The sequence below is a fragment of the Lates calcarifer genome, linkage group LG9 (assembly GCF_001640805.2).
Source record: "Lates calcarifer isolate ASB-BC8 linkage group LG9, TLL_Latcal_v3, whole genome shotgun sequence".
NCBI lineage: Eukaryota > Metazoa > Chordata > Actinopteri > Centropomidae > Lates > Lates calcarifer.
Window position 1 is genome coordinate 17,412,499 of NC_066841.1, and position 15,461 is coordinate 17,427,959.

Consider the following 15,461-nt stretch of genomic DNA (forward strand, 5'->3'; position numbering starts at 1 on the left):
AAAAGTTGTAGTTGTGTAGTGTATAGAAATAATTGGCCAAAAAATAAAGTACACATTGCATGTTTTAAATTGGTAACTTGGTGGTTTGTATGTTATCTGCTTAGCAAGAGCTACTATGATAACAGGCTGATGCTGCAGTCAGCTAGCAATTAGGTAGCTAGCTAGGTAGGCAATTTGACCAGAAACTACAACCACCAGATTCCAGAGTGACCAATGCAGTGCTTACAAAAGTAATCCCTTTAGGTAATCTATTAATTTTAAGAATGCATTCTGGTTACCACCTATTTACATTGTTGATTGAGCTTTAAATTGAACCCTGGGCACTTTGCATGTTTATTGTGGCCAAAGATGAGACACTGTCACCTGCTGAAATAAGAAACACATATGATCTGACTGCTATGCTGTAAACTAGACACTGTAAGGCTGTATCAGGTATACCAACCAATGCTGAAGACTGTTTATCAGAATACCACAATATTAAAAAGCGGCACTTAAGCCTAGTAAAATGATAACGCAGCAGTCTCCAGCATCTGCATTCACTATGAGGTCATCTGTGACTCTTGTGATTTATTCCCAAAACCTGCCTGAAATTTTATTTTAATACTGTTGTCTGACAGGGCTTTCAGAGGCTATGATGAGACTGACTTTTCTAAAACTTTGGCAGTAATCCAAGGAAGACTGGAAACTATTCTGAAGCTGTAGACAGAGGAGTCAGGCAGTGGATTTTAGAGAAGAGGCTGGACACAGGCATTAGAGAAGGAAATGTCTCTACACTGAGGAAACTGGGAGCAATCAGACTCCCTAACAAAAATTTAGAGGGCATGACATCAAGTGGACTAAAGCGGGGTTTCAAGTGTAGCAGTGTCCATTAGTTTGCAGAAACTGGGGTGAAATGGCTTTAAATGGGATGAATGGGGCAGGAGAGGTCTATGGAGGAAACAGGATTGGATTGTTGGAGGTGAAACCATCCAAATTTAGTGGTTTTAAAAAAGTGATCAACAATATTAAAAAGAGTTTTGGGATAATGCTTGTGTTAGCAGTAATTAAATCTGAAAAAGATTTCACTGTTGCAGTCTCAAAAAGCTTATTATATGATGTCAACAGTATCTTTATCTGTTGATAGTGTACCTTGAATCTAGTGTTTTTCCACTGACGCTCCACCCTTCTGCACTGTCTTGTGGCTGTAAGGAAAGGAAGATGAGTCAGAGTTGATTTACAACTGTCAGTTATCTGTTATCCCTCTGAGAGGGTTTAAATGTACTTATGCAGAGGAAACACAAGTAGTTACAATGATTTTAAATTGGGTATTCAGTTGCTAATAAGAATTTCTGATAGCACAAACAGCCTAATTGTGCTGTAAAATTTGTAAACCCCACACCCCACACATTTAAAAACAAGCGTTAAACGTGAAATACATTTCGTGCCAGTGTAATCCATCATGTCCTCATAGCAGTGATGAGGCAAATTATGTTTTGAGAATGTTCTGGGAAGTCAAGGAACTATATCCTCATACCAACCAGTGCTTCGATAAGAAATTGGCAACCTTACAGTTTGAGCTGTGGTTTGAGATGAGCGTGAATAGTTTCAACTGTCAGGAGGTGTGATGTTTTTACCAACTGGAATTCTAACTGGGGTGTGTGCATGTGTGTCATGGAGAAGCTATTTCCATGTCAATATACCTGCCTTCTAGTTAATTCACACAGCTCATTAGATACCAAAACATAAATTGATGGCAAGTGATAAAGTATTTAACAACACCGGCATCTTTTTTAAATAACCTTGCAACACAGTTTTCTCTGTTTTTATTTTTCACAGTTATTGATGACCCTGCCACAGTTGCACTGGAGGAGTGAGAAACTGTTCTATGTGGTTACCATGCCTTGGTCAAGGAAACGAGCATAGACATGATAAATGGTGCTATTTCAAACTCTGCAGAGGACACATCCAAACTTAGTGTAGCATCAGTTATTTCTCATTCCTCTACCTCTCCTCCATGAATCCTAACTGTTTACCCAGCCCGTAATATAAGTAGAAAAAGGAATGAAAAATGAGGAGTGTATCTGAAATCCCAACCTAGAACTGACTGTATGTACATTATAAAATCCAATCTAACTGTACCATTGTCTAGTAATATTGTACATTTAAAGAGACAAACACAACAACCAAATGCCCTCGAATAATAATTTTGTATATTGATATGATGAAATGAAATTAGATCTCAAGTGTATGATTGAACCACCAAAAAACCTGCAATCACTTTGAAATTTGATTGTTATTTAATACAGGGACTAATTGTAGACATCACTTACTTAGTATTTGATGCTTCCTTACACTGTTAGTCTTAAAAGTTTGTTCAAATTGTTAATGTAGTAATACATATCTATATTTTTAGTCATGATAAATCCAACTATTTCCTCCTTTTCATGCCATGCTTTTATACTTTCATACTAAAACCATAGAAGCACTTTGGCCTGCTTGGATCTTTCTGCTTAATCACGAGGCAAATAGTCAAAGAGGACATCCGTCTTCAGACTGACTGACTGCTCTGAGCTTCCACCAGCATGTTCATGCTGACATGATGATGGGAATGGACCATCTTGTAACCACACCTATGTAGCTTCCTGGGGTTTTTCTGACACAAAGAGCTACCTCCCTGCAACTTGTAGCAAGATGGAGCAATTAAAAGTCAGTAATCACAACCAAGATGTTTTGTTTCTGAACTAGTTCAGATTCAGTCCAAAAGTAACACACTGCTTGGGTTCAGTTTTCATGTGTGTAGACAGATGGCAAAAAGCAAATAAACTGTTTCAATATGTTAAGACCATACATTTGGAAAAGCTGAAGGGATTTGAACTCTTTCAAAATATACTGTTAAGTAATTTTTGTTGTATCTTAGTTATTTAAAAAGTTATTTAAAGGAGCTGCTTGTAAGTTTTGCTATCTCTATATAGCATTAACTGATGTCTACTTACCAGTCTAGAGGAAATGTTGCGAGTTCAGTTCCAAGAGCTGTCTCCAGCAGTGGACAGCAACGGCTTCTAGTTCTATCACTTGTTTAGCATGCTAATCAGCTAGCCCTGGCCTGTCTCGTTTCTATCTGATATAGACTAACTGTAATGTCCAGACTGCCCTGAAAATGTAGTGCTGCTCAGAGGGTGTATTTTGTATTATAAATGCACAACATGATCTCATGGCATCGTGTACAAATACCATGCCACTTACAACACTTTGTACACATTTCTCTGCATTTTTAGCTTCTCACATGTCATTTTATGCCTTTAGGGTTAGGGGTTAAAAATGTGACGTAAAATTACACCAAAATTTTAAAAACAGTGTAGAAATGACATGCAACATGACTTGGCATGTTATTGATACACTAATGCAATGATGGCTGAAACTCTAAGCAAGTGACCACTACCACCTGCTCAGAGCAAGAAACCACATTCAGTGACAGAGAAAACTTACTAATAGCCCCTTTAAAATTACTGATAACTCCATGAATAGATATAATACTGCATAAGTGCTACTTAAAGTTTGAGAAATATTATCCTGAAATTGTATTAAGGTCTTGGTATTTCTAATAATTATAACAATGTTCTCATATGGTAACCAACAAAGTACAATGTCTGACTATTCTAACTTTGCAGGGAAATATGTACAACATGCAAGCTCCAAATTATGAAAGGCCTGAGAGAGCACTTCCCAATAATGAATAAAGATCTGATGCCTACACTGAGAACAGCAAATCCCTCTCAGTGACTTGTTGAACTAAAATGCTTTTGTGTAACTCGAAACAAAAGTGTTTCGTGCTTTTGATAGCCAAATAGCACAGGAAATTTGAAAACATGACCAACACCAGGCACCCCCTGAATTACACAGTAACCTGATACAGAGCGACTGTAAAATTCTTCATTCAGTCATTTTTTTCCAAGCTTTTTGAAACCTCACTGATGAATTTAATGGAATGAAAAGCAGGTAAACAGGTGAGCAAAACAAATGAAAAAAGAAAAAGTGGAATCAGTTCAAAAGCCGATGGCTTAGTCAGGATGTTCCCTTTGTTAATGGTTTTAAGGCCCTATTCATAGGAAATATATTTTTAGGACAGAGAAACATAGTAGTTATCGCAGGACCTTTGTAATGTTAATAATCAATTTGCACGCTATAATCGCTGTCAGTGAAGGGTGTGTCATGTTCATGTTGTTGTCACACCTGAAAGCTCCATACATCACACTTTGGATCTGAGAATACTAAACACAGCAATAACAATAACATAATAGTAGTCTGCACATTGAACCTTCAAAAATGCAGTTACGACAGTTACAAATAAAGACAAAGCTCACTGCTGGCCAACTGACGTATCCTCTTAACTGACTTAACAGATAGTTTCCAGTTTCAAAATATACTGTTAAGTCATTTTCCAGTCACTTTCCAGTTTCCAGGTTTTCATACAGACCAGATGAAGCAAATATGAGTTTTGAATGTGAAAAGTTGAGAAGCAAAGTGTCTCTAGGAAACTAAATATTTACCAATGAATCTATGAATGTTATATAATATTGTTTACTGTACATTTCACAAGTGAAAAAAAGACACATACCTGTGCAGCTTTTATGACGCAGGTGTGTGCAGCCTGTTAAAAAATGAAACAAGCTGTTGTGGTAATAGTTACCACACCTCTTCCTAATTATAGCTTGATATATTTAGCCACTATACCTCACAACAAGGCCTAAAAATGCAGCAATGGTTGTTACAGCTCTTCCAAACATATGACATAACTCTCGAACAGGAGAAATTGATAAAAGTAATTAATTGTTTGAATGAATTCGTGTAAGAATACTGTAAGAATACTCAGTCTGAAATGATGACAACAGGATCATTCAGTCAACAAATGAAACATTTACTTTTATTTATGTGAATTTATTTTGATTTACATTATAATTAGGATAAAAAGTTTAAAATGCATTAAATGCAAATAAGACATTTTTGTATAAAAAAAAACACTTCAAAAGGTCAACAGTGCACGTTGTCTTTAAATCAAGCTCAGCTCCTGGTGAATTATTATTATTATTATTTATATTTTTTATAAATTCAAAGATATCTAATTTTGATTGAACAGGAAGATGTGATATATGAAAAAGCAGTGTAATATGAGATAGCTTTAACATGGTGTTGGAGTGAGAGTGCAAATATCTGAACTGATCTTCATGATGAACTTGAGATGATTTTCTTCAGCTTCATCACCTCTTCAGTGGTAAGGTGCAACAGAGAAGTGGATCCAGAATTCACCATTAGCACAGCTGACGGCTCCGTCTCTGACCTCTCCTTCCCCGGCTTGGGTGTGTCTTCATTGTAGGATTTAGAGGCTGTAAAGTCTTGCAGAACTGTGAGGGGGCTAGAGTCAGTTTTCACTTGGATGTGGGTGTCTTTGTCATAGGCATCCCAGCAATTTAGGTGTTTGGGGCTGTACGACTTAATAATATCCTGCTCATCAACTGGATACACATCCTGGCTGGATGCGTTTCTCAGAATGGCACCTGAAGGCAAGGGCTTGTAGCTGGTGAAATGATTTCGGCTTGTTCGGTGGTGATTACCAGTTGTCTGGATGGTTGGTGTGGCGTTTGGCACATCCCTCTCCCTCAGCCTTAGATCCTCAGCAGCTGGGCTCCAGTTTTGGGGAGTCATGTGAAATGACTCCCTTTGTCCAGAGTGTTTCTCCTGAGTAGGAAGATTATGTAGCTGCTTAGCCGAGGGCCCATATAGCTTGAGCCAGCTGTGAAACACAGACAGCGGTATCTTAATTTCCATCTTGCCTCCATTGTCTTGAGACAGACTAGGCAGAATAGGACTCAAATCGAACCCCCTTACTTCTGGACTGCCCTCCCTATCCCCTCTTGGATGAGTTGTAAAGTCTGTTTTTGGAGAGCTAGGTTTTTGTGCGTTCACTGTGGCGCCTTCATCTGTTCTCAGAGCAGAGTCATGTGTGGGGCTGCTTGATGCTGTTATGGCTTTGACATCAATGACATATGTCTCCCTCTCTTTCATAGGATATGAATACGGTGTGACCTCATCATCCTGTGTCTCACATTCTCCATCTCTCACCACCTGTTGGCAATGAGGAGAGTACAGAGGGGAGGGTTTATTCAAAAACTTTGGGTTCTTGCTGGGTGGAGGTGGGGCGAAAGATGAGGCAGGGCTTCTGTTGGTCTCCAGGCTTGATGCTTTGACGCTGAGGTTCAGGGGCTCTGTCAACCCAGTTGAGGTCTTGTACTGTTCTGCCAGGTGGCGCAAGTGCTCCAGTGGCTCCTTAACCCTGTGCATTGGGTTCGGATGAGATGGGTGGACAGCAAACTGGGGCTCGGGGGCAGGGGGGCTATGTGATGTCAACAGGGAGGAGGAGATGGGGACATATGTGGGCAGAACTGGGTGGCTAGGGTGATAGTAGTGAGGGAAGTGGAGCTGCAGAGGGAAGATGTTCCCATGTGGATCTGACTGGAGGTTATGAGGGCTCTGTTGGGAAAATACGTGTTCTGTCAGTGGTTGTAAATCAGAAAATCAAAATATATATATAGCCAGTTCAGTGTGGAATTATTCACTTATGGAAAATATTAATTTTATTTTATCTTGTTATTTCTGTATGAGTGTAAATTGAGACCAACCTGGTGCACTGGTATTGACAGCAGTTTGCGTTTGGCCGGTCTCTGACCATCATCGTCATCTTTGTTGTAGTTGGCAAACTGGAAGTGCTTTGGGTGATGTGGAGGCAAGGTGTTTGGTAATATGCCTTTAAGGTGGCATTCATATGGCAGAAGCAGCCTGAATAAATAACACATGGATCAGATTAATATAAAGAAAACAAACTAACCACTTTTATCTTGACAAAAATGTGCATGCATTGTTGAACTCACTTCTCGTAGTGTCTACGGGTGCAGGTGGCTGCACTTGTGCTTCGAGGATTTCCTCCAAGCCTGTTATAAACTTGCTTCCACAGCTGCTGAGCAGTGACCTGGAGGATGCAAAATATCACATATTCATAAGTGGCTAATTATGCATTATTTATTATATAAATATTATTATGTTCATTATATTTGATAATTAGTTTTATTTTATGTTTGTTTATATGGAGACAAGTATATAGCAACAGCATTTATAGCCTGAGCTACATACTGTCTTTGTATAATAAAGATGGATATAAGAAGTGTTTTAAATCAGTCACTTTATTGCCTCATAACAATGACTTTTCCCTATGGTTATTAAAGAGAACATTATAAGGAGTATTAGGGTTAGAATTGGTATTAACAACAGTGACTAAATGAATAATATTTTTTATTGTTATCAAAATTAAGTGTACTTTAAAGAATACATTGAATATTACTACTACTGATCATACTTGTGGTAAATCAGAAATATTTGATTACCTGGTGGTATCCACCCAAATCTCTGACGGTCTTGAACATCACAAATAAATCAACTGAAAAAAGAGGGAAAATACACAATCAATCAATCGATCACAATCACACAATAAAATACACTTCAGTGTTGGAATTTAGGGTTAGTAGAATTTTGAACCTGCTTTTGAATCTGCTGATTGTTTTTTCAGTTAATCGGTCATTTATTTGTCAGAAAATAATGAAGAATGCCCATCACTATTAATCACAGACATGCTCATATTGTTTGTTTTGTATCACTAGCAGTCCAAACTCAAAAGTTATAAGACACAAAACTTAGCAAATCTTCATATTTCAAAAACTTAGACAGCAGCAATTAGACCTACAGATTCATTTTCTGTCATTTAACTAATCAATCATTTTAACTGATTACTTAAATACATTGTATTACTAATTTATTTCCATATACTTAGCTGTACATTAGTAAAGAAACAGTGAATCTTGTGCTTCTCTTTAGACCTGTTTAACCTCACTGACTTATTGCTCGGTTTATCATTCTAAAATGCGTGGTGTGGACAAGTAAGTTAAAATCCACACAGCTTAATTTTTCAATAATATGTTGGAACAAGCAGACACAAACTATTTATAAATATTATTTAGCTATTATATAAAATGTTTAAATTCTTTTTGGTACATAAAACAAGTATACTGAACGCAGCTTGTCCACACTCCAGGTTTAAAATGTGATAAAATTAGTAATAATCATAGTACTTTGTTTGAAGCCCAGATGTGGGATCCTCTCTATCGGCGTATCTCTCTTCTTCATGAAAAGGTAGAGATCTTTGAGGAATTGGTCCTCCGTAAACTCCTCCACCAGCTCTTTGGTTTTCTCCTTGTGGGTCTTTCCGTGTGCCATTTCCATGTGTGTCTGAGAACACAATTAACAAAATGGAAAATTATTCAACCGACCATCATGGCAAAATTTTAATATTCATATTTCAAATGATCATATCACTGTTTTCTTTTTGACAAATCTGACATGATCTAGTTAAGTAAACATACTCTGGTGATACAATGCCTCACTGTTATGAGGTTCTATCATCTTGACTGATGATTGTGAAACATGTCAAAGTTTTGTCCATTTATCAACTTATCAAGTTTACACAAGTTTGTATTTGTCACTGTGGAGTTAACATTGTCCCTTGAGGCAACATACATCAAAATGGCATCTACGGACTCTTTCACTCCCTGTTTTCTATTGTTTTATAATACTGTCATAATTTGAACTAACTAAGACTTAGAACATATGTTTTATTCAAAATGTATTTTTGCTAATTGTTCCATTTTTTTTTAGAATTTCCTTACTATCATGTTACTTTAATTTAATTATCATTAGTTACTATTATTAAGTTGCTTTATCATCATCATAAATCAAAAATAAAACACTTTACTCCTCTGATTTTCCTTTTTCAGAATAAGAGTTAGAAGAGAGCAATTGCACTTAAATGCATGTTAAACAAAAATGACTGGTGACAGCCACACAATAACTAGACAACAAAAGTGACCAGATATTGATGAAACATACAGGGCCTTAAATCCTGGCATTGAGATGTCATTTTTAAAAAGAAAATCTAATTAATGGATTGTATCTAAAATACTGTTGCTCACCTGTGTTTCCATAGAGAGAATAAGGATGAATCATATTATCTCATTGGTAATGGTAAGAAAACAAGCTACTGCACTGTACAGGTTGCTGTTCCTTCCAGTGAAGTAAGAAAGACTTGAAATCCCTGCTGCCAGTTATCAATGTTGTGTCGAAACTTACTGGGGGGTGGGGGGTGTTCACTCTAACGTCTTCCTGCTAAGATCTCTATCGTCGGACCAGTTCAACCTGCTCTGGAGCATGTGCCAGAAAAACGATGCACTGAGAGAAATTGGCAGAATAACAAGGAAACCAGTGGACACAGCCATGTAACAAAGAGTACTGTTTGAATATTGTCAGTTTTACAAACTCACTGTCACTGAGAGAGAAATAGGAGCCCCTAGAATGCAGTCACTTTTCATCATTAGGAGATGATGAATATCTTTAATATTATTGTGGGTGTTAAATTTAGCATTGTAATGCTCTCATACATGTCAAAAGTATACATTTCTGGAATGTATCTCAACACACTGAGCAAGGTAATTAGTGGAAACAGGGAATGTCTAATTTTGACAGCTGTCTAATAATACTGAGTTTTTTGGACACATTGCATAGATGATAGAGATACCTGTTTTTTGGTCCATTGTTTTAAAGTTTGAATTTCACAGATGTTGTAAGGTACTGATATGTAAGTGTTTTTTTTTCAGTTATCAGCTATCAGTAACTACGTAATGAGTCTAGCATTCTGAACTCAGTAGCTGGTTAACGTCAATCATACTTCCCTGAGAAGAGAAGTATCTCATAAATGTTTGATGGCTATCTAATTGTACCCAGTGGTTGGGACACATTGCATTAGAGCAGTAAGGATGGATCTTTTTTGGAACTCAGTGTTTTAGTTTGAATGCATCTTTCAAAACAATACCAACGTCATACAAAGCTGAACAGATAGAACAGATTTCTGAAAGTTTTACATTCATGACACAACACTGCGTGTTGTATTTACTGTCAGATTTGGCCCAAACAACGCTATCAAAGTACACTAATGTTTTATTTTTCTTTTTTCTGGAGATGTTTTTTTTTCAACGTCCATTTAGTACCACCTGGAATATACCGGATACCAAAATCACAGTTATAATAACGAAAGATTATCTCCAGCACGTGTTTGTACAACACTCATTAAACAGAAATAGTCTTAACAGATATTCAAGATAAGTCAGATCATAACTCAGATAAGTTTTTATAAGTCTTTTGTCACAGAAGTATGACCGTATAATTATAATAACTGAATAGAGAAAAGTTTTATCCTGGTTAGAATTAAATGAACAGTCTAGTACTCATGTTGTGCCCATCTTATTGAAGTCAGTCTTCAGAGGGGGCAGTGATTTATTGGGATACGGCTACATCACTAATGATAATACAACTTTTCTTTAGCAAAACTATCAAAATAGTCCCAAACATAGCCCAAATTCTTAAATGATATACAATTAAAGGTAATCCAGAAAATCTAGTTAAAGGAAAACTGAAACATGACGATGGTGCTTTAAAATTCCCAAAGGTAATTAAATACCTTAAACCAGGAACTACTGCTGAATTTTTGCTGAAAGATGATTGTGCTTTCTCTTCTCAGAATTAATCAGAATTAATTAAATGGATGCAGTGGTGTGTTTTTATAGGAATACCATTTCAACCGATGGAGGTTGAAGGCTATCTTCAGACAGTGTACTGTTCATTTTGAAGGACTTGTCTGGGTGTGGCACTGCCCCTATCAAAACACAGAACATGATGTAAGTGTGCTCACTGTGTTACACTTGTCAGAGTACCAACATAGAAACCTGACATGGCTTCTGGAGGAAAGATAAATGGGTGAAAGTTACAGTATTAATCCTCTTAAGCTTCGGATTACTGGTATTCTATGTTGTGAAATGCTCCTGCCATATACATGCTAAAACAGCACAGCAGCACATTAACCTTCCTATGAACAATAGGGAATATTTATATATGCTAGAAGTTGAATAATGATGCATGTAGCTCATAGGCCATTGGTTTTGCACGAAAGAAACTGTTCTATGTGTCACTGCTGTCAAGTAAAGAGGTCAGGCAGGTAAAGAGAGAAAACATCAATGGATTCCAGCCCAGAAAAAATAGACTATAGTGTCGGTAGGGAAAAGAGCTAATGGGAATCTGTTGACAACTATTCCAAAATGCACCTAGGCAAGCTGAAACTTTGGAAGATATCCACTTGGTCTGTTTCAGTCAGATTACTGAAGCCTTATGTTATCAAATATAGATTTTGTCCTCCATTATTTACACAGAAACTGATTTGGACTTGGATCTCTTAAAGGCCTCTAGGAAAAGAAGGAATAATTACATCAAGCAAAACCTGTTGTTGTTGTCATACAGGTATGTGACAGTGGTGAACCTATCCTTTAGGATATGATGTGCAGTGCCAATCCCTGTATATATTAAAACTGTCTTTGTTTAGGACTGACAGTAATATGACAGGACTGTTTCTCCCTCTTATTACTGTCAATCCCACAAATCATTCTGCAGCTTTATATGTGCAAGGTGGGGCTAGATGGGGTTATGACATCATCAAGATATTACAATAGCCTCATCATAGCCAGATGAGGCTAAATGACCAGACCTTTGACGTACAATGTACTGCCCGATTTGCTTTATTCAGCTGCTCCCATGCTCAATTTGCACAAGCCACATGTGTTGTCATACGTCAACGATTCTGTATGCTAATATAGCTGTGTGATAACATACGTCCTTTCAACATCAAAACACCAGCCACAAAGGTTAATTCTGAGTCAGCAGACTTGTACAGTTATTATTAGTTATTATTAGCTGAGTAGCCAAACAACACCTCACACAAGCGAGGCATTTTCATTCTTTTTTTCCTTTTGGATTTTCTGTCTTTTTGTTGCGAAGTGAGCAGTGTCTTTGTTATTCTGCTTTTAGGTTGCTCTTGACTAGTCCTATCAAAGTCTGACTATTATTTCAATTTATTGTTATTGTTAGTATGTGATATACACACTTTTATTCATCAGAAGTGTCAGAATTTGACTTTCAAATGCCACATGTTCACATGTAGGCATATTTACAACTAATTCTTTGGCCCCCCCCTAAAAAAGTTTAAACAAAAAATCTTCCTTTGCTTAGCCATTTTTTAGGTCATTGTTTTGGTTCCCATGACAGACAGTGATAGCTAGTATAAAACCACACCCAGCACATTAATTCATACACCATGCCAAAATGTCAGCGAGTATTTACCATTTGATTGAGTATTTGACAGCCGGATATTTTTCTCAGTACTTGGCAGATCCACCCAGGGTTACAATGGTAATCACTATTGAACTTCCAGTGTAAATATACAGTATGTACCATAAATATGTCCAATTTGAATAAGATTGATTTAAAGCAAGATGAACCTTTAGACACACTTGCCTTCTCACAAAAGACAAGTTGATTCCATAATTCCATTGCAAGATCTCTATGTCAAGTTTAGGAAAACACTTCGTTGAATTGTCCTCTTCAGTTCAATGCAATTTAAGCAGATCTGCTGAATGAAAGGACACCTTCAGGTTTACTGACCAAAGAGGAATTTCTTGTAATAATAGTGCACTTATTGTCAGATAAAATATAAGACTCAACCAAGAATAACAGATGTAACAATCATATTTTATTTGTTTTGTTAGAAAAGTACATGACATGAAAACACTAAAAGCTGACTTCAGAGAAATAAGACAACACACATATACAAGACAGTTAGATCAATCTCACTTTCCACATATTTAACACAGACATCTCTATAGCAAGAGGTGGATGCAAGTGTTCTTTGCAAATTAGATGCAAATAAGACCGATACATCCCACTGCTAGATGCATTTCAAACAAAAAGATTTCCTTTGTTCTAATAAATAAGCTTCAGTAGCAGACTAAACTTTCCAGAATAAGATAACTTCAGAGGAATATTCACAGTGAATTAATAATAACAGCAACATTTTCTCATAGATACATATGCTGCATATGCAGATACATATGTTGCAAAAAATGTAACCTGCATCCATCAGAGCCAACCATTAAGAAATACTTTAATTCATCCAGGCTCAACTGAATCTCATGTGGAGACATGTTGTCTTGTCACAGCAGGAAAAGATCAGGTATATACTAATTGCATTAATGATAGCTTCTCTGGAATTGGCACACCTAAATACAATTTATACTCAATATTATTATTATTACAGCTACTATTACAGCTACAACACTATAGCAGTGAAACAGGTTTGTTGCAGTTTTTCCAGACATACTCTTGTGCTTCCATCATTGCCGTCCATTTATAGTCACAAACTATAGCTTCCTTTGTCTTTCAGTTAATACTAATACTATGCTATTAATCAGGTTGCTGAATTACATGGGAATGTTGTAGGATGTGTCTGTGACCTTAAATGAGTTTGTGATGATAACAATGGCAGGTGTTTGCATAGGTGGGTCTAAACATCCTCTCCTTCATCATATTTCAGCTTGGCATTAATAATGAAAACAGAAAACAAATCACAACAGTATAACCCTGTAAGAGTGTATGATACACAGTAGTAAGAGATCAGACACTTATCAGTCTAAATCAGATGGATTAAGTTCAGAGATCTGTTTATCTAATTGTGCATGAATCACTAGAATAAATATTTGAGTAGGCATAGATCAATATTTTATGAAGAGTTAACCTCACTGGTGTTCAGTGTAGCTGTGTTTCTCCTTTCACTGACTAGGTTTAAACTAAATTTGATCTTTCTTTACACAGTGATAAAACACAAAAACACAATTATTGCAGTCAGCCGTGATGAAATATAATGATCAAATACAGATAGATCAATCACACAAGTCAGAAAGTGAACTTTGGACATTATTTTTTAGAAAGATGCTTTCAGTGCTTCTTATGAAATGTCTTTTCACATCATTCCGGTGTTGTACTTACTCCAGAAACACAGCATTAGCTGCCTGACTCTGGAACTCAGACAGAGAGGACAATATCCGTGAGGGGAGAGTAGTTTTACAGCTGATAACACAGATGGGGTAATGAGCAGGATGCTTATTGACTGTACAGTGTTAAATCATACAGTGACAAGTCATATACCATAAATCAATGCTGGTACTCAAATATCATAGTCATGCAGATATAAGCATGTTATATGCACACCTGCATTCATATCTCTGCAATCTTGCCATCGCCTCTGAAAGGGCGCAAAGAATCATACATTCACACCGGTGTAGCAGACATTAAAAAAACGAGGATCCTGAGAAAACGAAACAGACGTTATCTTTAATCTCAACTAAGTTACATAGCCTTTTCTCCTCAGGGATACAACTAAAACTCCTGTTTTGCAGCTAATGATTAAGTGAATGATATTTTGTCTGATTCTCAAGGAACCATCTTCCAGATCCTTAAAGTGAAATACTTGTTTCTCTACTGCTGTTGTCTCTTTCTCCACTATGAGTTGATTTATGCCTTGTCCTCCCACAATTATCAAATACCTACCTTGTCTCGTTTATCCGCTTGAATGTATGTAAAATATATTGTATCTGTCATTCATCAGATTGCTGATCATGTATTCAGATGCCTACAAAAGTGAGCTACTCATACTATAATGTAATGGAAAGTTTGAGATTCATACAAGGGTGTGGCCTTGCTTTCTGCTTCATCTACCATACACTGAAAATCTAACCATAAAAAAACAACCAAAAAAACACCCCAGTTTCCTCTTTCACATTAAATGTGTAATTGTCCCTCTGTGGATGGGCCTCTATGTTTTAACAAATTCTGTTTTGTGCTGTGACTGGGGAACCCAGTCTGCCTGAACAGTAATTTTGGGATTTGTCACATGAAAGGGAAGAAAAATGACATAATTATGCATCTGGACAGCTTTATTAATGTTCACATGAAGGTGTCTTCAAATCCAGTGTTTTTAATATTTAGAGGTATGGGAATAGTTCCTTTCATCTTACCTCAACATAACCATCCTACAAAGGCAGGGAGCAGTAACGACAGAGCCAGTGAAGTTGAGGAAAAAGGGCTGTAAGTTATCAGGCTGGCCAGAAAAAACTTCAGATACAGAAGTTGTAATGCTTTCATTCTATGCCTTTTTGGGCTGAACATCTTACCCCCAAAAATCATTGACATGTAATGGTACCTTAAAAATATGCTGCATTCTGTCTTTGGCTAATTGTTATGAAATGCAGGGGAAAATACAGTATCTACACACAAAATGTGCTCTTTTAGCTTACCTGTCCATTTAACAAAAGCGGTGATGGTGTTTACTGCCACTCTGCTAAGCTAGTCACCGTTAGCAGGAGTTTAGCTGGGTTTCTTTGTCCATCATGAGAGGATTTAGGTACTGCTTCTTTTTGGAATAACAGGCTGAATTACCGTGTCATCGT

The 15,461-nt window shown here is 36.9% G+C and overlaps 2 protein-coding genes across 11 annotated transcripts in view; one reads left to right on the plus strand and one right to left on the minus strand.

Moving 5' to 3' along the window:
* The window catches only part of LOC108891400 (rhotekin), a 70,409-nt gene that overhangs the window by 40,041 nt on the left and 14,907 nt on the right, over positions 1–15,461 (plus strand). The window contains exon 13 of one of the 10 annotated variants that reach the window (XM_051073015.1): positions 1,816–2,182. The exons of the other annotated variants lie outside the window; for them this stretch is intronic. Within the exon in view, the coding sequence (XP_050928972.1) occupies positions 1,816–1,822 (7 nt within the window). The 3' untranslated portion in view covers positions 1,823–2,182. Of the gene's footprint in view, positions 1–1,815; positions 2,183–15,461 lie in introns of those variants that run through there. 10 annotated transcript variants of the gene reach the window in all.
* Positions 4,879–9,214, minus strand: LOC108895427 (uncharacterized). The gene is made up of 6 exons (XM_018694243.2): positions 9,051–9,214; positions 8,154–8,310; positions 7,413–7,465; positions 6,903–7,000; positions 6,654–6,810; positions 4,879–6,504 (listed from the first exon to the last, which is right to left on the minus strand). The coding sequence occupies exons 1-6, from the start codon at positions 9,060–9,062 to the stop codon at positions 5,200–5,202; spliced, it is 1,782 nt and encodes a 593-aa protein (XP_018549759.1). The 5' UTR covers positions 9,063–9,214; the 3' UTR covers positions 4,879–5,199.

Bases quoted from the DNA above. Each gene is read 5' to 3' on its own strand.
- LOC108895427 (XM_018694243.2), bottom strand. The intron at 7,466-8,153 runs GTACTATGATTA...CTCTTTTTTCAG, and splicing joins ACATCTGGGCTTCAAACAAA to TTGATTTATTTGTGATGTTC. The intron at 7,001-7,412 runs GTAATCAAATAT...TGCATCCTCCAG, and splicing joins ATTTGGGTGGATACCACCAG to GTCACTGCTCAGCAGCTGTG.